Consider the following 22,956-nt stretch of genomic DNA (forward strand, 5'->3'; position numbering starts at 1 on the left):
TGCAGATGGTCTCATATAATAAGCTTTTATAAAAGACCAGGTACATAAAATATAAAATAACCCATGTAAATACCACGAATATGCCAAACTTGTCATTTAGAGTAAGTCTGTCAGGTTAGCCAAAGACAGGCCAAACTGAGGCCAAGCTTCCAAGCCCCACCATTTATTCTGATAAATGCACCTGGCTTCTTCTGGACTCCAGTAAGCTCTGCTGGATGGCAAACTGCATTATCTCATAATCTTCATCCTGCAAATACACGTTTCTGCCGTTGTCTTGAACGTGGTAAGACTCAGGAATTTCAAACACAGATTGATCAACCTCAAAGTTTGTGAGAGTGGAAGCTGAAACACAAAAGGTGACACAGTACAGTGCCTAATAAGTCAGTAAAATAAATTTCTACTTCAACTTTTTATAAAAATTTTTTTAATTAAAAAAAATTAAAATGATTAAAATCAAGGTTGGCTACTATGTAAGACAGATTTCAAGGAAGAATAATCTTGACAGAGAAAAGTACCGGAATACTATTTTTTTCTTTTTGCCTTCACTTTTATTTTAGTAATAAAATGCATAGTCACACAAAAAATATACAGAAGACTGTAAAATGAAAAGTGAAGATCTCTCTCCCTACACCCTGTCTCCTATTTCCAAATTCCAGAGGTAACCAGTGTTTACTTGTGGGTCCTTTGAGGAATGTGATGTGTATGTGTATATATCACACAATCACACCAGTGTGGTTTTTTTTTCCTTTTTTATTATGAAATATATAGTAAATATATGAAAGAAGATATAAGATATCTGTAAACTTAAAATAAAAATGTTAATAATAAAACAAAGGCCTGTATATCCCTCAACTGGCCTAAGACACAGAACACTATTTTACCACAATTTTTTAAAAAATTCAATTACGTTTCTATACTAGCAATGAGTAACTGGAAAATAAAATTAAGAAATAAGTCCATTTACAATAGCATGCAAAATCTGAATTGGACTGATGGCAAAGGAGCTTGAGGAAATTTTGGGGGGTGATGGAAATGTTCTGTATCTTGCCTGTGGTAGGGGTTACATGGGTGTATACATTTGCCAAAAGGCATTGAACCGTCACATTAAAATGGGAGTATTTTATTACATACACGTTACACCTCAATAAAGTTGTTTTTTAAGAACAGGCTGTCTTTTTAATTCGAGTGGGGTCATACATATTCTGCAAATTGTTTTTTTCACTTAATTGAAACTAAATCTAAAACTTTCTTTCATTCAAGACAGAGATCTACTCATAAGATACTCTAATTTCAAACTGAATAATTAGAATAATGACTAAATGTATGAGGTTTTTTTTAATCACATATTCCAACTTTTTTTTTTTTTACCTGAATCAGATGGGGTCCCTTCCACATTTTGAGATACAGTTTCTTCAGCAGTGCTACAGCCATTAACATTTCCAAATGTAATCCGTGCATTTAAGACATGAAACAAGGGAATTTCTAATAAAATAAAAGCTTTTATAAATAAACTTTACTGAGAAGAATAACAGCCACCATTTACTGAGCGCTTACTATGCTGGTACCATGCCACGTACTTTTTATAGGTATGATTTCATTTAATCATCATAACAACCCTTCCCAAGATACAGATGGGAAAACTGAGATTCAGAGAGGTTAAGCTACTTCTCCTAGATCACAGTAAGTGATCAGAGCCAGGATTCAACTATCCAAAATGTAAATTCCTCACAAGTAATATGTATTATATGTGGTATCATGCAGACTAATTCAAGCCCAGAAACATATTAACGTATCAAAGGATCTTAGTGGCAACTGTCTTCCTCAAATAATAAGTTTAATTTGAAGTTTCACTTAAGTAAGGTTTCATATTAAAACAATGAATGTGTCACGTTTTTATGCCTTTTTCATCTGTCAGCATCATCTGTAAATAGAACTGATGGCTGGGGGGGGGGAATCTCCTAATTTTAATATGCAAAATGAGCTAAGAATCATGACACTTCTTTAAACCAAATTAAACTAGAGGATACCTCTGCCCTCTTCCGTTAAGTCTACTGTCTGCTGCTTTTGCCTCAGGTGCTCCAACTCCCTGAAGCACACTCTGTCTCCTGCAAAAACGGGCAGAACCTGTGGGCGCTCCTGTGGTTTATTGAACGGTACCTATTTTGACAGGAAATCCAGGTGGGAATTCCAGTTTGATGAAGTCTCTCAGTCGGGCAAAATGCGCGCTAGTTCGGGCCATCAGGTCAATGATGGGGATGACCTGCTCCACGAGAGACAGAGGAAACTCCTCACACATCCACAGCATTGCTTTAAACCTGCCGGAGTGGATGAGAAAAGACTGAGGCCATCTCCCTCAGACAGGGAGACAGCGTTACTTCTGCACGGTAGGCTAGACAACGCCAGCTTCCTTATGCCCCACGCCCCAGCCTTCCCAGTCATCTTACCTCCCCTACGTCTGAGCTGGTAAGGGATCAGAGCCACAAAGAACTCGCATCACCCTGAAATCGGGCAAGCAGGGGAAATGACCTGCGCTACAAGCCTTAATCGATAGCAAGCAGGAAGAATTGGCAGCTGGTGGAAACCATTTCATTTGATCAGCTGAAGCTTATTGGCAGTTAAAAACAATAAATAAGGAATTCTTATATCCAATCTATATTCTGTTTGGAGAAGGTCGAATCATAAGATGGGCAATCTACTGTTACCTTTCATCAGATAAAGTAATTTTTGTTTTGGGGTTTTCTTTTTGGGTTTTTTTTTGCAGCATGTAGGACCTTAGTTCCCAGACGAGGGATCAAACCTGTACCCCCTGCAGTTGAAGGGTCTTAACCACAGGACCGCCAGGGAAGTTCCAGTAATTTGAAATTATTTTTAAAGGAAGGGAACAGAGGAAGGACGGAACATGACACTGGAAAACAGCACGGCTTCTGAAACAAACAAGAATCCGTTAAGTTGACAACGGCTGCTGAGTCTCTCTTACTTTTGTGTTCTAATCGTCAGCTCTTTAGGCCTTCCGATGTCTCTGTCCTTCAGATCAAACTCTTCGCTGAAGTACTCATCAGGCGTGATGGCCGTGGGGTTGTTGGCCGTGGCACACTCTGTGGTGAGGTCCTGCCAAGCCAGAACTCAGGGGAGTCAGAAATGCCAAACGATGCTGACAAGTGCCTAGGGCACCCAGCCTCTGAGGTGGACATGTTAACCAGCTACAGAGCAGGAAGTTCTAGTCATTAACTTTTTAAAATTAAGTTAACTGCACAGAACAAGAAAATTGACAAACATTACCAAACTACATGACCAAGTCTAATGGATTTCTCCATTTCAAATCATTTCTCCACTCTCCTTTTATCTCCTGATTATGGAAAGGAAAAAGAGAGACAGACAGAAAGATCTGAAAGCACATGGGATCTGGAAGATTTGAAGTTCAAGTTTCAGCTCTGTCCTTCTCTAGCCTGTGACGCTGGAAAGGTAATTTCATTTTTATGACCCACAGTGACCTCCACGGCAGCAATTTCATATGGTTATTGTGAGGACTGAGAAAGAAGATGTTTGTTCAGGTGCTCTATTAAAGTCCTGAATCCTTTTTTCAGTTCCATTTTTATAGAGGGGGCCTAGTTTAAAACAGGAGAGAAAGCACCTGATTTCTATAATCACTACCTGCCTCTAAAATCTTTTATTTTAAAAGACTCACTCATCTTATTCTCTTCCAAAAGAATATCTCAGATTCCAGATGGGGAGTACTTTTTAGCCTTTTCAAATCAAGTGGTCTGCTCAGGATTCAGTAGATGCCACCAAAAGCAGAGAAAACTCATCTCCTGTTAAACCGTGCTGGAAGCTCACACTTCGACTTACCCCTTGAGCACCAAACTGGTGTTCCACAGTCCCCAGCAAAGACTCCAGTGGGTTCCTGTCCGCTACAGAGGAGGGAAAAGTTGAATGTCGAATATTATACCTTAATTATGATTATAGAAAAAGATTCTCATCCTACCTTTATGTTTCTCCATCATGCATTAGGAAATCCATCTATGGACAGGTCAATAAAATCATCCCCAATAGCCATGAGCTAACTTATCCTTTTTTGGTTTTGTTTTTTAAAAAATATTTATTTATTTATTCATGGCTGCGTTGAGTCTTTGTTGCTGCACGCAGGCTTTCTCTAGTTGTGGAGAGCGGGGGCTCCTCTTCACTGCAGTGCACGGGCTTCTCACTGCGGTGGCTTCTCTTGTTGTGGAGTTCGGGCTCTCGGCACGCGGGCTTCGGTAGTTGTGGCATGCTGGCTCGGTAGTTGTGGCTCACGGGCTTTAGAGCACAGGCTCAGTAGTTGTGGCACATGGGCTTAAGTTCCTCGGCGGCATATGGGATCTTCCCGGACCAGGGATCGAACCCGTGTCCGCTGCATTGGCAGGCAGATTCTTAATCACTGCGCCACCAGGGAAGCCCCTTACTCTTTCTAGGACGCTTTTTATTAGGATTGCTAAGCTAGATGAACAGTAGTTATAAGAATTCAATCAGAATAGTAGAAAAAGTTTGGATTTAGGAACGAGCCAGATCTGGATTCTAACTGCACCTTGGCTGGTCGGAGGCCTCAGCTTCCTCACCTGTCAAACTGGACCAACAGGAACGGTAGTGGAGGTGTGAGTTAATAATGGCCACATGCTAACCTCACACTGCAATAACTCATCTAATCCTCCCGATGACTCTAAGTAGCACTTATTTCACTGCTGAGGAGACCAAGGCACAGCAGGTAGGTAACTTCACACGGCACTGAACCGGCCTCGCGCCAGCTGGGATATGGCAGCCATGTAATGGCCATGTTTCGGCTCAGAGCCCAAGTTCTGTCCAAATCTCTCATCGTTGATAGTTTGGACTAAATCACTCATTCCAGTGATAAATATTCTCCAATATCCTTATCTACTTTTTCAACCGAATCCAACAATTGTTCTGCATAACACATAAACAAGCCCTGTGAATGGCTTTAATTACAGCTGGAGCCAACCACAGTGGAGGACCTCCAAGAACGAGTCAGACTAAGGAAAATTTTATAAAAAGGAAATTTGGATTGGCATGACCTGATCACATTAACCCCCAGATTTAACAGAGGCAACAAAGACTTCCTCTTTGTTGCCTCTGGCTTAAAAAAAGAAGGAGGAGGAGAAGGGGGACTTCCCTGGTGGCGCAGTGGTTAAGAATCCACCTGCCAATGCAGGGGACACGGGTTCGAGCCCTGGTCCGGGAAGATCCCACATGCCGTGGAGAAACTAAGCCCATGCGCCACAACTACTGAGCCTGCACTCTAGAGCCCGTGAGCCACAGCTACTGAGCCCACGCGCCTAGAGCCCGTGCTCTGCAACAAGAGAAGCCACCGCAATGAGAAGCCCGCGCGCAGCAATGAAGAGTAGCCCCTGCTTGCCACAACTAGAGAAAGCCCATGCACAGCAACAAAGACCCAACGCAGCCAAATAAATTAGTAAAATAAATAAATTTATTTTTTTTTAAAGGGAGAAGGGAAGAGATTACCTTTATATCTCTTTTTTTCTTCCTCAGTCAGATGTTCTGTCCGTATTTTGGTTATCACACTCACATTGTTCACTGTATAAACCTTGAGAGATGTGTGCGAAAGGAAACAGTGACACGGGGAATCAAAACTCAACAAATAAGCATAGCAAGAGCAAGAATGCTGAAGCCAAAACAAAACAATACCCAGCAAAATAAAAATGAGAAATGGTTAACATTCATTAGAACCCGTCAGAGAAGATACACAGCTACCAACTTAGAAATGCATCAGCAGTTACTTTGCATCTCTGACATTTTTAATTACCCCTGAGTAGTTAACTGTGACAGGCTGCACTTTCCAACTTGCCCTTCTTGTTGCTAAACACTCTCAAAGAAGGTCCTGCAATTTAGGCCTCCCAGCTGGATTTCTACTAAGGGGCCCAAACCTGCATCGTGTACTTGGACTGATTTGTGGTAATCTTATACTCAGACCAACTTAGACAGCCATCGGACAGAAGGAAAAAGGAAGGAACACAAGGTTCTCTACACTGGTAAGATTTAGAGAAAACCAGCAAGCCACTATTTAAAAGGTATTCCGTATATTGACCTCAAATTATTTTAACTGCCAGGGTCAATGCTCTGTTTTCAAGGTTGATTGAAGGATACTGGGGTCTGGAAAATCAAACATCACAGTTCACAGAAAATTAACTGTATGCGCCAAAACGTGGATTCCCAACGGTTAAAGATTCAGGAAACACCCAGCACTGGAAGGACTATTTCTAAGTGCATCTCACTGAGCGTGACGTAAGCTTTCTTTGCTCACTGAGAGGTCACCAGAGGACCCTGCAGCTGCTGGCGGCACCGTTGTGAGCCATCAATCCCCGCTGCACTGCAGGGCTAACGAGAGGCCAGGAAACAGCTGTCCAGCTGACACAGTGCCAGACGACTCGAGCAACTGTCGTCTCCACTATGACAACTATCTTCTAAATTCACTGACATCATGTAAGTGGGCTGGAAGCCTACTGGTTACAATTTGGCTGACTAAAAATATTGGGAGACTCATAAAAGCTACTTTACAATATATATTTTTTAAACCCACTCAGGTGATTAAAAAAGATGAACAAGCATGTTAAATCTAGTCCTTTCTTTTTCTTTTCTTTCTTTCTTTTTTTTTTTTTAAAGAATGAAAGGAATTGTCACTCCCACCAGGACAACTGGTACCTGGGCTCATTTCTCTACAACATAGTTTCTCTTTGCCATAACTAGAGACCTCCTTGGGACATGGAGGTCTATTCCATTTTCTGAAAGCCAAATAAGATACAAATCCAAGGAAGAGACACACTAGACAGAACTTATTCCCCAGAGCACCTCCATGGCACAGATGCATGACAAAATCTGAACAGACTCCTCATTTGCACAGAAGCTAAATAGCTATATTAAATCTTATTTTAAGAGTTTCCTTTTACCTTTGCTTCGTAACCATTAACAACTTCTGCTTTATCTGTCCTCCAGCCCCAGAATCCGGATTTAGTTCTGATAAAAAGTGAACACCACAAATTTCCACATGTACAATATGCCATTCAGATTTATCCCTGCAGCCTTTATAGGTTCCTTCCCCCAGCTTAAGTTACTGAAGGACACTTGGAAATTAGGGTCCTACTGTCCACAAAAGGATGTTATTAACGACAGATGGCTCAAGCATCCCCCACCCCCTCCCACAGTTATTAATCAATTTGCCTCACCCCCGGCAAGAGAAAGCCTCCATTCTTGGCTTCTTTATGAAAGCTGCCGGCAGAGGCAACAAAGGTGGTGACATTTATTGGACAGCTGTCCCCAAGAAGTGAGTGCAGATGACCAGCGTCCAAGGGCTCGCCACTAAGGTGGTATCTGGGCCAGAGCATTCATCTGGGTCAACCCAGCCGTGGGCACCGATAGAGTCAGTGGCTCTATCCCCATAAGCAGAAGTATCTCAATCGAGGAATTCTTAGAACAGTGAGGCACAGACCATCCTGCTCCTGGGAGAACATGGGTGGGGCAGGAACTCAGCACTGTGGAGAGCTGCTTGCAGAAGCCATTAGTGCCCGCAAAGAGGCTTTGGAGTCGCGCGCGTCGTCGGGTTTGGCGCAGCGGGGGAAAAGAATATCGAAAGCAGTTTTTCAGCCCAGCCGTTGAGTCCAGCTCTGTGGAACTGCTTTTAAAGCAGCCCAGCACTTCAGCAGCAGCTGTGGCATTGGTAAAGTGCCCAAACACCCAGTTACTCAACTCAATATACTCCTGGAAAAAAAATGCATTTAGGAGGCAAATGTGGCCAAGAGGCGCTGATTCTTTTTCAAAGCAGCTCACCCTGGGAAATGCTCCCACTCCCGGGGGAGCCCTGCCCAGACTGCCCCTTTGTCTAGGACGTCACATCCCAGCTCCACTGTGACTACTGCACTTGGGCCTGTGTCGGGCAACTGCCTGCCTCCTGCTCCAACCCCAGGGTGAAGCAGGACACCGCGCAGGAAGCTCCAGAATGGTGGCCGGGAGGCAGTTATCTACACGTTGTGTTTCCGAACAGTTTGCTTTTCTTCTAATGAGATTTGGTAAATGCAGTTAGTCCAGACAGGGTATGCTGAGTTTTATGTGTGTATTACAATCCATCAGAGAAAGGAGGGACCAGAGCTTTAACTTTCCTATTCGTTACCCACAGTTAGCACAACGTGACCGATGGAGGGAAAGAGAGGGCTCCTAAAGGGATGATACCACCACATGCTCGCTATCTCCAATTTACGTTCCAGAAACAAATTTAGGGACCGCACCTGCCTCATTAATGAACCCGAGTCCCCTTTTAGCGATCAGTGAAAATCAAGATATTCCTTTGGGTGAACAGTTCAATCCTCAGTTCCTGTCTTTCACCAAGAACTTGGTATCTTGGCACGGGAAATCGTCGCTTTCTGGCACTCGGACTGAAGGATGACTAGGTGTGCTCCACTTGGTCCTTCGTGGATGCTGAGAAATCAGAGCCGCCTTTTCTCCCTGGGAGCTGCCATGCTCCTCACTCACCCACATCTGCTCTACCTGCAATCCTGGCTGCTCCATTTCCCTCCCCACATCCACTCTCTGACAGCTTAGTTATTAAACTCAACAGCTACATCCTATTTTAAAATCAAGATTCTAATAAATCCTTGGCTCCTTGATTAACTGTACACGCGGAGGCATCTGATAACGATAGGAGAAAACCCAGCTTCCTCTTTTGCCGTTTTCACCTCTGCCCGTCTCCACTGAGACCACCATGTCAAAGGCCACCTAGCACATTCTGGGACTCGGAGGCTGCCACACAATGTGGAGAAAGGCTCTGAGGGTGGCAGGGAATGCTCCGTCTAAGGTGGGCAGAGCAGAACCTTTCAGAGGAGAGACAAATCCAAACTGCGACCAGAGGGTATATATCCGCAGGCCCAAAATTCACTCGGGCAAAAGTATTACTTGGCAAGCATCAAGCTCACAGTAAGATTAGGAGAAAGAAAGGGATGGAGAAGACTATCATAATATAACAGGCTCACAGCTTCCAAATTTAATCAGCTGAACACTCGCTCACACCTCGGGTAAGAACCAGGCAAGCACACTTTTTCTAGCAGCAAACCTCACCCTCAAGAGGGGCCCAAGCCCTTGCTTGAACCACGAGAAGCTCACTGAGCACCTATTTCATTCCAAGCACCACCAAAAACAGCAGGTGCCTTCTAGAAATTCTCTCTCAGCAACTTTCTGATGCTCACAAAATGAGGGTTAGCCTGACCCATCTGAAAACCCCGGGACCACAGGAATACAAAATGTAACTCGGTACGAATGGAAGGGGGGCTGTCTACCCTCCACCGGGTAACAGCCAGTAACCGTCACATTCTCTGTAAATTACACTTCAGAGCAAACAATGACGCTACAACTCTGCTGCTGAACTAGGGGGAACAGTGGCTCCTCTCATGACATCTGAGATTTCATCTCGAGATTCACTCCTTTTTTCTTTTCAGCTGAGGAAAACAGGAACCTGAAGATGAAGCTGCTTGATCACAGCTGCACAGTTAGCAGCCCTGCCGATGGCGCCAGGTTCCTCCAGCCCTCGGCTACCCCGTCGTCCAGCTTTATGAGCAGAGCCCTAAGCTGCAGCCCTCCCGGCCTGCAGAGGTGGATGCTGAAGCCTGGAGATATATTCCCAAGACCCTTCCAGGTAAAGCCATGGTCAGTCCCTAAACCTTGCTGTCCCTGGAAAACAGAGGCTGTCACCTGGTGAGGCCGGTGCAAGGAGGCTGGCGACAGGGGACTGACCCTGCCTCAGGGGGTGTCACTCCCAAAGCAGCAGCATACCTGGCGTTTTCTCTTCTGCTACCAGCAAATACCCTAATTCCACAGCTTGATCTAAATTAGGGGAAAGGGGCACTTAAACCTTATGTTTGACTAAACCGAAGACTCTCCGTTTTATTAACAAATTTTATACTGGAAACAAAGAAGAAAAGGCAAAGAGAGAACAGTCAGTATATCCATTAAGAGAAAAGAAAGCCTAAATCCAGAATAGTGTCCATGTCAGCTCAGGCTACGCTGCTTTGGTTTACAGAGAGCTGGATGTGACATCCTAGGCAAACACTCAGGGCTCTTACGGACACTCTCTGTTCGGTGTATTCTATGGTAGAAGCACTCAGGCCAACAGCTATGACAGCCTCCACCCCCTTACAAAGGCCCTCCCGGCCTCAGCTCCGCCCACAGGCAGAGGCCCAGAAATGGTGTTCTCACCTGGGTTAACCAAGGCACAGACCTCCCCAGAGATTTCGCCAGATAAAGTCTGGGATAAAGCTGAAACCCCTCCAGACTCTCGCTCTAAACTATTAGGCCTCATGGGGAGGCACGAGGTGGGTGAGGGGGAGAACCACGTTGAATGGTATGGTAAGTGTGTATCTGACTCACTAATATCAGGATAACCACACTCAGTACTGGACCGATTCTACCTCAGAAACTCAAAGCTCCATGATTTGGGACCAGGGAGTCTTGTGGATTGCCAGACACAGAAATAAAATTCAAGCAATGTCCATTAGAAAAGGGCCCATAAAAGAATATGAAGACATTTCTCCAAGACTTAACCAATGTGCCATAAAAATGACACATGGTGGAGGCTGTCAGCTGTGGTTTATTTGGTTAGAGGAGAGATCAACTTTAAAACCCACTAGTGTTTCTTATACCAGATTAGAAAAATCCCAATCCACCCATACTTTCCAATTAATATATATATACATGGCACTAAAGATGGCAGTAAAGGGATTAGATGTGAAAATGCAGAACCTAAATCCATACCTTTCAAAAGCAATGTTTTTAGTATCAAGGCTGGTGTTAATGACTGGGCTTGTGAGCCGCCTCTCAACCTCCCTGCCTTTTGGCTTCATCAAGTCCAGAGTGAGGCGCTCCATTTCCTGGGAAAGGTCAAAGTGTTCGGTGGTGACCACTCTGTCATCGTGGTTGACTTCCATCAACTCTGCCCAGTTGTCTGCTCATGGAAACAAGGGCGCAACTAAGCACAGTGCAAGGAAGATGCAAAACCAAAGAAGCTTTGTATGTTAAACTGCATCATCTTTCACACACCCCCCATCCCCCCCACCCCCTGGTGCTACCTGATAAAACCTAAAGACTATTGATGATCGATTACCTACTTGCCCAGGAATGGTCTGGCCAACTTTCCATAACTCTGAGGAGGCTCTGGGCCATCTCCCCCAAAGGTGCAGACTTTTTAAATAATTTGTGTTTTTCGTTAGCAACACATTTCATCTGTGTACTTCTTTAAGTATATGATTGCCTAATTAATATAAATTATTCATGCACAACACTGGGTTAGCCACACCATTTCTCACCCTCCATTAGGGGACCACGCCTGATTACGGAGGCAATATGAAGAGATACAAGACAGGGTCTTGCACTCAGAGGTTTAGGAATGTCATATGTCAAGAGGGTAACAGTGTTGGGTGGTAAATGATATGTGCAAGAGAACTATCCAGATAAGAAATAAGATATAGAAACTGAGAGTTGAATAACTAATAAGAATAACAGCAACAACAACAAAACATGCCCCAGAGACAGGCACGGAAAAGGCACATAAATGTGAATACATTTTGATAGTTAAAAGATCACTCAGAACTTAGGAAGAGCATTGATTACTAAAACAGAACCACTCACCTTCTCCCTTAAAGATAAAACTCCGCCTCCCTCTTATCCAGCTCATGTTCTCAAATCCCAGCAATGTGATATCCACACGCAGTTTGGCACCACTTTTCCAAATGCGACAGACATCATTCGGGCATATTCTGGAAACCAAGGGCACTGGAGAAGAGAAGTGTACTACTGAGAAAAGCCTGAGGGCCAAGCAGAACAGCCAGGCCCCAGAAATCAGGATTCTGACTTAAATGAAAGGACAGGAGTGGCAAGATGGCGTCGGTCACACAGAACTGGGCTTGGCTCCCACACTTACAATACAAGGAGTCATTCTTAAAAAATAAAAATGGACTTTCTGTTCTACAGCTGTTTATAAAACTGCAGATCTATGTCTTGTCCAGAGAAAACGCTAAATCAATTTCCCAAGAGTATTCTCAATCCCAAATGAACCCCTCTCATCGACTCTACCATCAGGGCTAGAGTGCATCCATCTGGCTGCCCTTATCCACATATGCTACTCTCGCCATCTGGCTGAGACCCCCCTATACTGGCAGGCCCACCATTTAAGACATCAAATGTCTAAAATATGCTGCTTTTTTTTTTTAACAAAAACTGAGATCAGAGTGGCTATTTGCATTAAAAAGAACTCAGTTTCATAGAAGAACCTGAAGTTCTGTTCTTTCATATACTTTTTACTTCATTTAAATGTTTTATTACAAACATGACTTCCTGCCTGAAAGGGAAGTCTGGAAGTGAAAATAGCTGAAAACCTGGGAGTTAGAAACTGTCATTAACTGATCTACAAGAAACAGAAGTAGAACATCTAGGAAAATTACTGTCAGTCAATTTGCCTTACATAAGATTTTGGAGAAATACATCCATTTTGTTAAAAACAAGCTATTCCAATATTCATCTCATCTTCTTCCTTAGAAAAACAAGTTTAGGACTTCCCTGGTGGCACAGTGGTTAAGAATCCGCCTGCCAATGCAGGGGACACGGGTTCGAGCCCTACTCCGGGAAGATCCCACATGCCGTGGAGCAACTAAGCCTGTGCACCACAACTACTGAGCCTGCGCTCTAGGGCCCGCGAGCCACAACTACTGAAGCCTGCATGCCTAGAGCCCATGCTCCACAACAAAAAAAGCCACCACAATAAGAAGCCTGCGCACCACAACGAAGAGTAGCCCCCGCTCGCCGCGACTAGAAAGCCCGCGCGTGGCAACGAAGACCCAACGCAGCCAAAAATAAGTAAATAATTAATTTAAAAAGAAAAGGAAAGAAAAACAAGTTTAAAAGGATCGCGTTGAACTCCACCAGGAAATGAGTAACTGATTTATGATAAATCTTACTAAGATTTTAGCCATTTAAAGTGAGATATTAAAAAACGAATAATATGGATAAATGTCAGCGATAACTGATAAAAGGAAGAGACAAAGTTGTCTATATATTGTACTGATGAATGCTTGGGAAAAAAAGTCTTACACACGCGGGAAAAGATTGGAAGGAACACATCTAAAGCATTAACAACAGTTGTGCTTATGTGGGACTGTGGGTGACTGTCTTCCCTTATTCTCATCTATTCATTTTCTAGATTAAAAAAAATACATATAACTTTTATAAAAAGTTATATAAGCCTATATTCAAGCTAATAAATTTCAAGGCCACAGCCACTCACCCCAGCTGGTGAATTCCCACTTCATCTGCACGTAGAAATCCGGAGCCTGAAGGACAAAGGTTTACAATAAATTACTCCTTACAGCGGAAACTAACACAACATTGTAAATCAACTATACTCCAATTAAAATTAATTTTTAAAAAATAAAATAAAAAATAAAATAAATTGCCCTTGGTACCATTAACTAAACACAAACACAGTAAGGTTTATTAGGGTTGTTTAAAAGTGAGAGGGAGAAAGAACAGAGAAGATAAGAAGAAACATAAATCGCAAACCCATCAAACTGAATCCTTATTTTACGTTCAGGCTGTTATTTTATCTCAATATAAAATATGTCTAGACAGTTAATAAAGTTAACTGCAAGTGACAAGGTTGGAGGGAGAGAAAGCCAAAGTTGATTTAGTGGCTCAACCATGTTCCCAACAGTAACAGCCCATGAGCCAGGAGGATGGGCTCAAGTACCACCACACAATATGGGTCACAGGCTGGTCTAAGCAGAGAAAAGGGAGCATGGACCCTATCTCTTCTACGGGGAACTTGACTGTGAAAGGCTTTGTGTGCTGGGAACTGCTTGGTGTGTATCAGACCACTCTGAAACCAAGAGGCTGCGAGACATCACTGCCCCCAGAAAGTTGAGTTTTCCCTCCAGTTAACAGAAGACTTTTGCCCCACTTTCCTCTTGAAGTTTTAGGATTTGGCTTTTTGAGGTTTCACACCACCACAGCAGGCCTGTTTAGGATGGTTTTCTGACCTACCATAAATTCCTACAGAAGGTTCTTGGAGAGCTACTTAAGAAATCCAACAGTTAGCATGAAGGAAGAAAAATGCTAGAAATTCCAGATGTTTTTCTGCTCAAGAAAAACCAGATTCCAATGATGGGTGAAAGACACTCCGAGGGGCAATGGATAAGAAATGTGGACACGTAACAAGGAGACGCTGTTGAAAAACAAGCCATCATGCACGGCCTCTGGTGCCACCAAGCACCATGTTATTTGTGGGCTGTCTATAACCTCCAGCAGAGAATACAACTCAGTGCAGTCCACTGCTATGGATCAATACAGGTTAAAAAAAAGAAAGTTTTTTATACTGAATTTTTTAAGTGTGGGTGACTCCATGTTAAATAAGTCATTTTCTGCTTTGTCAAATGGACAAATGATGTTTTTAGTTCCTCCTACAGTGAGTTAGATAAGAAAACAAATCTATGTGATCTTTGTGCACTCAAACACACATCTATTTTAAAAACAATGGATACAACAATTTCATACTTCATGGACGGTTTTTTTGTAGTATGTGTAAAATGAATGTCTTAGGCAGGATTTGGCTTGTGTCACAGAAATTTTTTTTAAGAAGAGTGCTCAGATAACAAGCAGTGATTGTCTCACAGCAAAGTTATTCCTTTTCTCAATAGGATTGTTAATTTTTCTCAAGAAATGTGGAAAGCCGATTTATCTAGCAAATATCTTTGGAAATACTTGGGGAGCTCACTTCTGTGTTTAAACTGAGAATAAACAACATGAAAATTGAACCGCTGGTACTTTCTCGTCTCCTGCTGCCTCAGGAATATTGCACATGGCTGACCAATAAGACGGTTATTGCAAGTGACAAAGGTTATCTGAAGAATGGTAACCATCATCCCAAACAATCCAAGAGCCAAGAAGTAAAGTCTTTTAAGAAAGTTCTCTAAGTGTCACAGAGCCCATACATCATTCACAAGAGAGATAAACTGCCCCAAAGCCAATAACTATAAATAAATTAAGCGAATGGATTAGAAGTCACAAAATACGAATGGCTAGAAGTGACAGGGGTGTCAAGGAGAGCTGCACACAGACTTCTGAGCCTCAACAGGCCCTGAAAATCCCCATATAGTCACGATGTTCATTACAATTTCCCCAAGATGACCTGAGCTTGGGATGCTACTTGTAAGAAAACAGGCAGCTAGACAAATTAATTGCTTGATGTCCATTTGTCTTTAGTTTTAATTTTTTTTTTTTCCAGTACGCGGGGCCTCTCACTGCTGTGGCCTCTCCAGTTGCGGAGCACAGGCTCCGGACGCGCAGGCTCAGCGGCCATGGCTCACGGGCCCAGCCGCTCCGCGGCATGTGGGATCCTCCCGGACCGGGGCACGAACCCATGTTCCCTGCATCGGCAGGCGGACTCTCAACCACTGCGCCAGCAGGGAAGCCCTAGTTCTAATTTTTAAATAACACTTAAAAGAGTAAGTCTTAATGACCCGGAAATGTAATTTGTGAAAGACTTCATACATTTAACAAGTTGGAAAAGCAAGGAGTAATGCTATTTGGTATTCAATACATCGTATTCATGACTCATAAAACTCTTTAGAAAGGCACACAAGGATGTCAAACTGTGTCTGCAGCTGCTGTGTCAGCATTTAACTCCAATGATGGCATTGTCAATTTTTATGGCTACCTCGAGAATTTTCTGGAGCAGCTCGGGAACTCCCTCGAGGGCCATGGATGTGTTGTGGAAGTCCCGATGCTGAAGGACTGTGTACACCATCTCGGGATCACCGGTGCTCACAGCCTCGTGCAAAACTGGAAGGCAAAAAAGTGAAATATGATCCCCCTGTATTCTCACACTTTCTGACAAATTCCAAAGCCACTATGAAAAGTATCTATCTGGATCAAAGGCCAATATTCTCTTCAAAGTGGGACACAGGCTGCAGCCCCCCCTGATCTTTATGACCATGACTACTTACTTCTAGCCCTTACCTGACTGAGAAGTGAAGAGAACATAGTACTCAGCCTCTTGAGCAAACCCTGCCATCGTTCCCTTTCCCCTCTTTCTTACCACTGGCTCTGAAATACTGACAGTGTCTTCAGAGCTGGCTTTCACTGAGTGATCACGTAACTGTGGAGATGTGCAGGTAGGGTTTGTGTTGTGTATATCCTTGCTCAGTCAACTCAAAATTACTCTGACCAGTAGTACGAGAGTGTGCAAAACAAGGGAAGTGCCAGGATTTCACTGGAAAATACTACTACTTTCAGCTATAATGTTTTTGATTTTCTCTATCCTGATGGATTCGCTGGAGTTACCACCACATTCCTCAGGGGAAATCTGGCCTTCACACTCATGTCTGATGCATGTACAGCCGCTTTCCGGATGAGGAGTCACCCTCTACCCAGGCCTCTTGGCCCAGGACATAATTCAGACCAGTGTGCTGCAGACAAGCCAACAGCATCAGAGGCTCTCATCTTCTCGCCCAGCCCCAAGTTCCAAGAGAGAAAGAGTCTTAAGATAAATATGACTTGGGACAATAGGAGTGAAGGATTGAAACTGGCCTTTATTCAGAAAAAGAAAACCAAATGAAAGGCTTTAAATTACTTTACAAGTATACTTGCCTGTCCATCCCTCGCGATTTTCTTTTGTAACGTCTGCTTTATGTCGGAGCAAGACTCTAGCAGATTCCAAATGTCCCAAAGAAACAGCAAGATGCAATAAGGTTCGACCTCGCGGATCCAGAGCCTCCACATTCTGTAAAGTAAACACTGGCATTTATATAATTGGATATATTACATAAAAACGTGGAAAGGAGTTTGAGAGATAATATTCAGTATCAAAATTAAAAACAGGAGGGTCTGGGAGAACCCTGTTGACATCGCATCACACAGAAGGGATCTGGCGTGTTCACGGTGGTGGCAGAAGAATCTCTCTGACACATCTGGGCCAAAAAGCAACCTCAGGCTACTGAGACAGGACTCCCCATTCTCCTGCAAAGGTAAGCCCAGGAGGCTTGAGGCAGTACCCTCAATGTGCCGTGGACGGTAAATGTCATTTAATCCTAAGACAGTTCAGAATTAAACATGAGAAAGATGAAATACACCAAATCCAAATCCACAGTATTCATTTTTGTGTTAACTTTAGTAGTATTCTGTGTAATATGGCACTTTCAATGGTTGTAAGATTTAGATAATGTATCAGAGAATCTGACAAATTAGCCTGTGATTCTAATGTAAGATATACCATTGAATAATAATTGATTTTGGACTCATATTAGAGATTTTTACTAGTGTGCAAATAATACTGAAAGAGAGGAGGATTAGTTCAAGAGAGCGGAGTAGAAGGACGTGTGCTCACTCCCTCTTGCGAGATTACTGGAATCACAACTAACAGCTGAACAATCATCGACAGGAAGACACTGGAACTCACCTAAATAGATATGCCACATCCAAAGACAAAGGAGAAGCCACAGTGAGACGGTAGGAGGCGCACAATCACAATAAAATCAAATCCCATAACTGCTGGGTGGGTGACTCACAAACTGGAGAACACTTATACCAAAGAAGTCCACCCACTGGAGTGAAGGTTCTGAGTCCCACGTCAGGCTTCCCGACCTGGGGCTCCGGCAATGGGAGGAGGAATTCCTAGAGAATCAGACTTTGAAGGCTAGCGGGATTTGATAGCAGGACTTCAGCAGGACTGGAGGAAACAGAGACTCCACTCTTGGAGGACACACACAAAGTAGTGTGCGCATAGGGACCCAGGGGAAGGAGCAGTGACCCTATTGGAGACTGAACCAGACCTACCTGCTAGTGTTGGAGGGTCTCCTGCAGAGGTGGGAAACAGGTGGCTGTGGCTCACCATGAGGACAAGGACACTGGCAGCAGAAGTTCTGGGAGGTAACTCCTTGGCGTGAGCCCTCCCAGAGTCCACCATTAGCCCCAGCAAAGAGCGGGGTAGGCTCCAGTGCTGTAGGCTCCAGTGCTGGGTTGCCTCAGGCCAAACAACCAACAGGGAGGGAACTCAGGCCCACCCATCAGCAGACAAGCGGATTAAAGTTTTACTGAGCTCTGCCCACCAGAGCAACACACAGCTCCACCCACCACCAGTCCCTCTGATCAGGAAGCTTGCACAAGCCTCTCAGATAGCCTCATCCACCAGAGGGCAGACAGCGGAAGCAAGAAGAACTACAATTCTGCAGCCTGTGGAAGGAAAACCACATTCACAGACAGACAGACAAAATGAAAAGGCAGTGGACTTTGTACCAGATGAAGGAACAAGATAAAATCCCAGAAAAACAACTAAATGAAGTGGAGATAGGCAACCTTCCAGAGAAAGAATTCAGAATAATTCAGATAGTGAAGATGATCCAGGACCTCAGAAAAAGAACGGAGGCAAAGATCGAGAAGATGCAAGAAATGTTTAACAAAGACCTAGAAGAATTAAAGAACAAACAAATAGAGATGAAAAATCCAATAACTGAAATGAAAACTACACTAGAAGGAATCAATAGCAGAATAAATGACGCAGAAGAACGGAGAAGTGACCTGGAAGACAGAATGGTAGAATTCACTGCCTCAGAACAGAATTTTTAAAAAAGATTGAAAAGAAATGAAGACAGCCTAAGAGACCTCTGGGACAACATTAAACGCAACAACATTCGCATTATACGGGTCCCAGAAGGAGAAGTGAGAGAGAAAGGACCCGAGAAAATATTTGAAGGGATTATAGTCGAAAACTTCCCTAACATGGGAGAGGAAATAGCCACCCAAGTCCAGGAAGCGCAGAGAGTCCCATACAGGAGAAACCCAAGGAGAAACACACTGAGACACATAGTAATCAAATTGGCAAAAATTAAAGACAAAGAAAATTATTGAAAGCAACAAGGGAAAAATGACAAGTACAAGTAGCAATACTCGTATCAGATAAAATAGACTTTAAAATAAAGAACATTACAAGAGACAAGGAAGGACACTACATAATGATCAGGGATCAATCCAAGAAGAAGATATAACAATTATAAATATATATGCACCCAACACAGGAGCACCTCAATACATAAGGCAAATGCTAACAGCTATAAAAGAGGAAACTGACAGTAACACAATAATAGTGGGGAACTTTAACACCTCACTTACACCAATGGACAGATCATACAGACAGAAAATTAATAAAGAAACACAAGCTTTAAATGATACAACAGACCAGATAGATTTAATTGATATTTATAGGACATTCCACCCAAAAACAACAGATGTTCTGTGTGCACTTCTCAAGTGCACACAGAACATTCTCCAGGATCGATCACATCTTGGGTCACAAATCAAGCCTCGGTAAATTTAAGAAAATTGAAATCATATCAAGCATCTTTTCCGACCACAATGCTATGAGATTAAAATCCATTACAGGGAAAGAAACGTAAAAAACACAAACACATGGAGGCTAAACAATATGTTACTAAATAACCAAGAGATCAGTGAAGAAATCAAAGAGGAAATTAAAAAATACCTAGAGACAAATTACAACAAAAACACTATGATCCAAAACCTGTGGGATGCAACAAAAGCAGTTCTAAGAGGGAAGTTTATAGCAATACAAGCCTACCTGAAGAAAGAAGAAAAATCTCAAATAAACCATCTAAACTTACACCTAAAGGAACTAGAGAAAAAAGAATAAACAAAACCCAAAGTTAGCAGAAGGAAAGAAATCATAAATATCACAGCAGAAATAAATGAAATACAAACAAAGAAAACAATAGCAAATATCAATAAAACTAAAAGCTGGTTCTTTGAGAAGATAAACAAAGCTGATAAACCTTTAGCCAGACTCATCAAGAAAAAGAGGGAGAGAACTCATATCAATAAAATAAAAAATGAAAAAGGAGAAATTGCAACAGACACTGCAGAAATACAAAGCATCATAAGGGACTACTACAAGCAACTCTATGCCAATAAAATGGACAACCTGGAAGAAATGGACAAATTGTTAGAAAGGTATAACCTTCCAAGACTGAACCAGGAAGAAACAGAAAATATGAACAGACCAATCACAAGTAATGAAATTGAAACTGTGATTAAAAATCTTCCAACAAACAAAAGTCTGGGACCAGATGGCTTCACAGGTGAATTCTATCAAACATTTAGAGAAGAGCTAACACCCATCCTTTTCAAACTCTTCCAAAAAATTGCAGAGGAAGGAACACTCCCAAACTCATTCTATGAGGCCACCATCACCCTGATACCGAAACCAAAGATACTACAGAAAAAGAAAATTACAGACCAATATCACTGATGAATATAGATGCAAAAATCCTCAACAAAATACTAGCAAACAAAATCCAACAACACATTAAAAGGATCATACAGCATGATCAAGTGGGATTTAACCCAGGGATGCAAGGATTATTCAATATATGCAAATCAATCAATGTGATACACCATATTAACACATTGAAGGATAAAAACCATATGATCATCTCAATAGATGCAGAAAAAGCTTCTGACAAAACTCAGCACCCATTTATGATAAAAAACTCTCCAGAAAGTGGGCATAGAGGGAACCTACCTCAACATAATAAAGGCCATATACGACAAACCCACAGCAAACATCATTCGCAATGGTGAAAAACTGAAAGCATTTCCTCTAAGATCAAGAACAAGACAAGGATGTCCACTCTAACCACTATTATTCAACATTTGGGAAGTCCTAGCCATGGCAATCAGAGAAGAAAAAGAAATAAAAGGAATACAAATTGGAAAAGAAGAAGTAAAACTGTCACTGCTTGCAGATGACATGATACTATACATAGAGAATCCTAAAGATGCCACCAGCAAACTACTAGGCTAATCAATGAATTTGGTAAAGCTGCAGTATACAAAATTAATGCACAGAAATCTCTTTCATTCCTGTATGCTAACAATGAAAGATTAGAAAGAGAAATTAAGGAAACAATCTCATTTGCCATTGCAACAAAAAGAATAAAAAACCTAGGAATAAACCTACCTAAGGAGGTAAAAGACCTGTACTCAGGGCTTCCTTGGTGGCACAGTGATTAAGAATACGCCTGCCAATGCAGGGAACACAGGTTCAAACCCTGGTCCGGGAAGATCCCACATGCTGCGGAGCAACTAAGCCCGTATACGTCACAATTACTGAGCCTGCGCTCTAGAGCCTGCGTGCCACAACTACTGAGCCCATGTGCCACAACTACTGAAGCCCGCATGCCTAGAGCCCATGCTCCACAACAAGAAAAGCCGCCACAATGAGAAGCCCGCACAGCACAATGAAGAGTAGCCCCTGCTCGACTCAACTAAAGAAAGCCCAGGGCTTCCCTGGTGGCGCAGTGGTTGAGAATCCGCCTGCCGATGCAGGAGACACGGGTTCGTGCCCTGGTCCAGGAAGATCCCACATGCCGCGGAGCAACTAAGCCCATGAGCCATGGCCGCTAGGCCTGCGCGTCCGGAGCCTGTGCTCCGCAACGCGAGAGGCCACAACAGTGAGAGGCCCACATACCGCAAAAAAAAAAAAAAAAAAGAAAAGAAAGCCCACGCGCAGCAATGAAGACCCAATGCAGCCACAAATAAATAAATAAATAAATAAGAAAACCTTTATTCATAAAACTATAAAACACTGATGAAAGAAGTCAAAGATGACACAAACGGAGAGATATACCATGTTCTTGGATTGCAAGAATCAATATTCTGAAAATGACTATACTACCCAAAGCAATCTACAGATTCAATGCAATCCCTAGCAAATTACCAGTGGCATTTTTTACAGAACTAGAACAAAAAATCTTAAAATTTGTATGGAGACACAGAAGACCCCAAATAGCCAAAGCAGTCTTGATGGAAAAAAACGGAGCTGGAGGAATCAGACTCCCTGACCTCAGACTATACTACAAAGCTACAGTAATCAAGACAATATGGTACTGGCACAAAAACAGAAATATAGATCAATGGAACAGGATAGAAAGCCGAGATAAACCCACACACCTATGGTCAACTAATCTATGACAAAGGAGACAAGGATATACAATGGAGAAAAGACAGTCTCTTCAGTAAGTGGAGCTGGGAAAACTGGACAGCTACATGTAAAAGAATGAAATTAGAACACTCCCTAACACCATACACAAAAATAAACTCAAAACGGATTAGAGACCTAAATGTAAGACCAGACACTATAAAACTCTTAGAGGAAAACATAGGAAGAACACTCTTATTTTATTTATTTATTTATTTTTTTTTTTGGTGGTACACGGGCCTCTCACTGTTGTGGCCTCTCCCATTGCAGAGCACAGGCTCTGGACACACAGGCTCAGCAGCCATGGCTCACGGGCCCAGACGCTCCACGGCACGTGGGATCTTTCCGGACCAGGGCACAAACCTGTGTCCCCTGCATCGGCAGGCGGACTCTCAACCACTGCACCACCAGGGAAGCCCGGAAGAACACTCTGACATAAACCACAGCAAGATCTTTTTTGATCCACCTCCTAGAGTAATGGAAATAAAAACAAAAATAAACAAATGGGACCTAGTGAAATTTAAAAGCTTTTGCAAAGCAAAGGAAACGACAAACAAGACAAAAAGACAACTCTCAGAATGGGAGAAAATATTTGCCGATGAATCAACAGACAAAGGATTAATCTCCAAAATATATAAACAGCTCATGCAGCTCAATAGTAAAAAAAACCAAACAACTCAATCAAAAAATGGGCAGGGGAAGCTTTCTTGGTGGCACAGTGGTTAAGAATCCGCCTGCCAATTCAGGAGACATAGGTTCGAGCCCTGGTCCAGGAAGATCCCACATGGTACAGAGCAACTAAGTCCATGAGCCACAACTACTGAGCCTGTGCTCCAGAGCCCGTGAGCCACGACTCCTGAAGCCCGGGCACC

At 42.8% G+C, this 22,956-nt stretch overlaps 1 protein-coding gene across 1 annotated transcript in view; it reads right to left on the bottom strand.

Annotated features, from left to right (window-relative positions):
* Positions 1 to 22,956, bottom strand: part of ANKRD13A (ankyrin repeat domain 13A) — a 39,136-nt gene that overhangs the window by 4,262 nt on the left and 11,918 nt on the right. Inside the window, exons 2-13 of the mRNA XM_059039514.2 lie at positions 16,684 to 16,816; positions 15,752 to 15,876; positions 13,325 to 13,370; positions 11,674 to 11,817; positions 10,801 to 10,990; positions 6,954 to 7,020; positions 5,512 to 5,593; positions 3,847 to 3,908; positions 2,978 to 3,108; positions 2,158 to 2,315; positions 1,369 to 1,482; positions 182 to 342 (exon numbers count right to left, since the gene is read on the bottom strand). Of these exons, the coding sequence (XP_058895497.1) occupies positions 182 to 342; positions 1,369 to 1,482; positions 2,158 to 2,315; positions 2,978 to 3,108; positions 3,847 to 3,908; positions 5,512 to 5,593; positions 6,954 to 7,020; positions 10,801 to 10,990; positions 11,674 to 11,817; positions 13,325 to 13,370; positions 15,752 to 15,876; positions 16,684 to 16,816 (1,413 nt within the window). The remainder of the gene's footprint in view (positions 1 to 181; positions 343 to 1,368; positions 1,483 to 2,157; positions 2,316 to 2,977; positions 3,109 to 3,846; positions 3,909 to 5,511; positions 5,594 to 6,953; positions 7,021 to 10,800; positions 10,991 to 11,673; positions 11,818 to 13,324; positions 13,371 to 15,751; positions 15,877 to 16,683; positions 16,817 to 22,956) is intronic.

This window comes from Kogia breviceps, chromosome 15 (genome assembly GCF_026419965.1).
Source record: "Kogia breviceps isolate mKogBre1 chromosome 15, mKogBre1 haplotype 1, whole genome shotgun sequence".
NCBI classification, from domain to species: Eukaryota; Metazoa; Chordata; class Mammalia; order Artiodactyla; family Physeteridae; genus Kogia; species Kogia breviceps.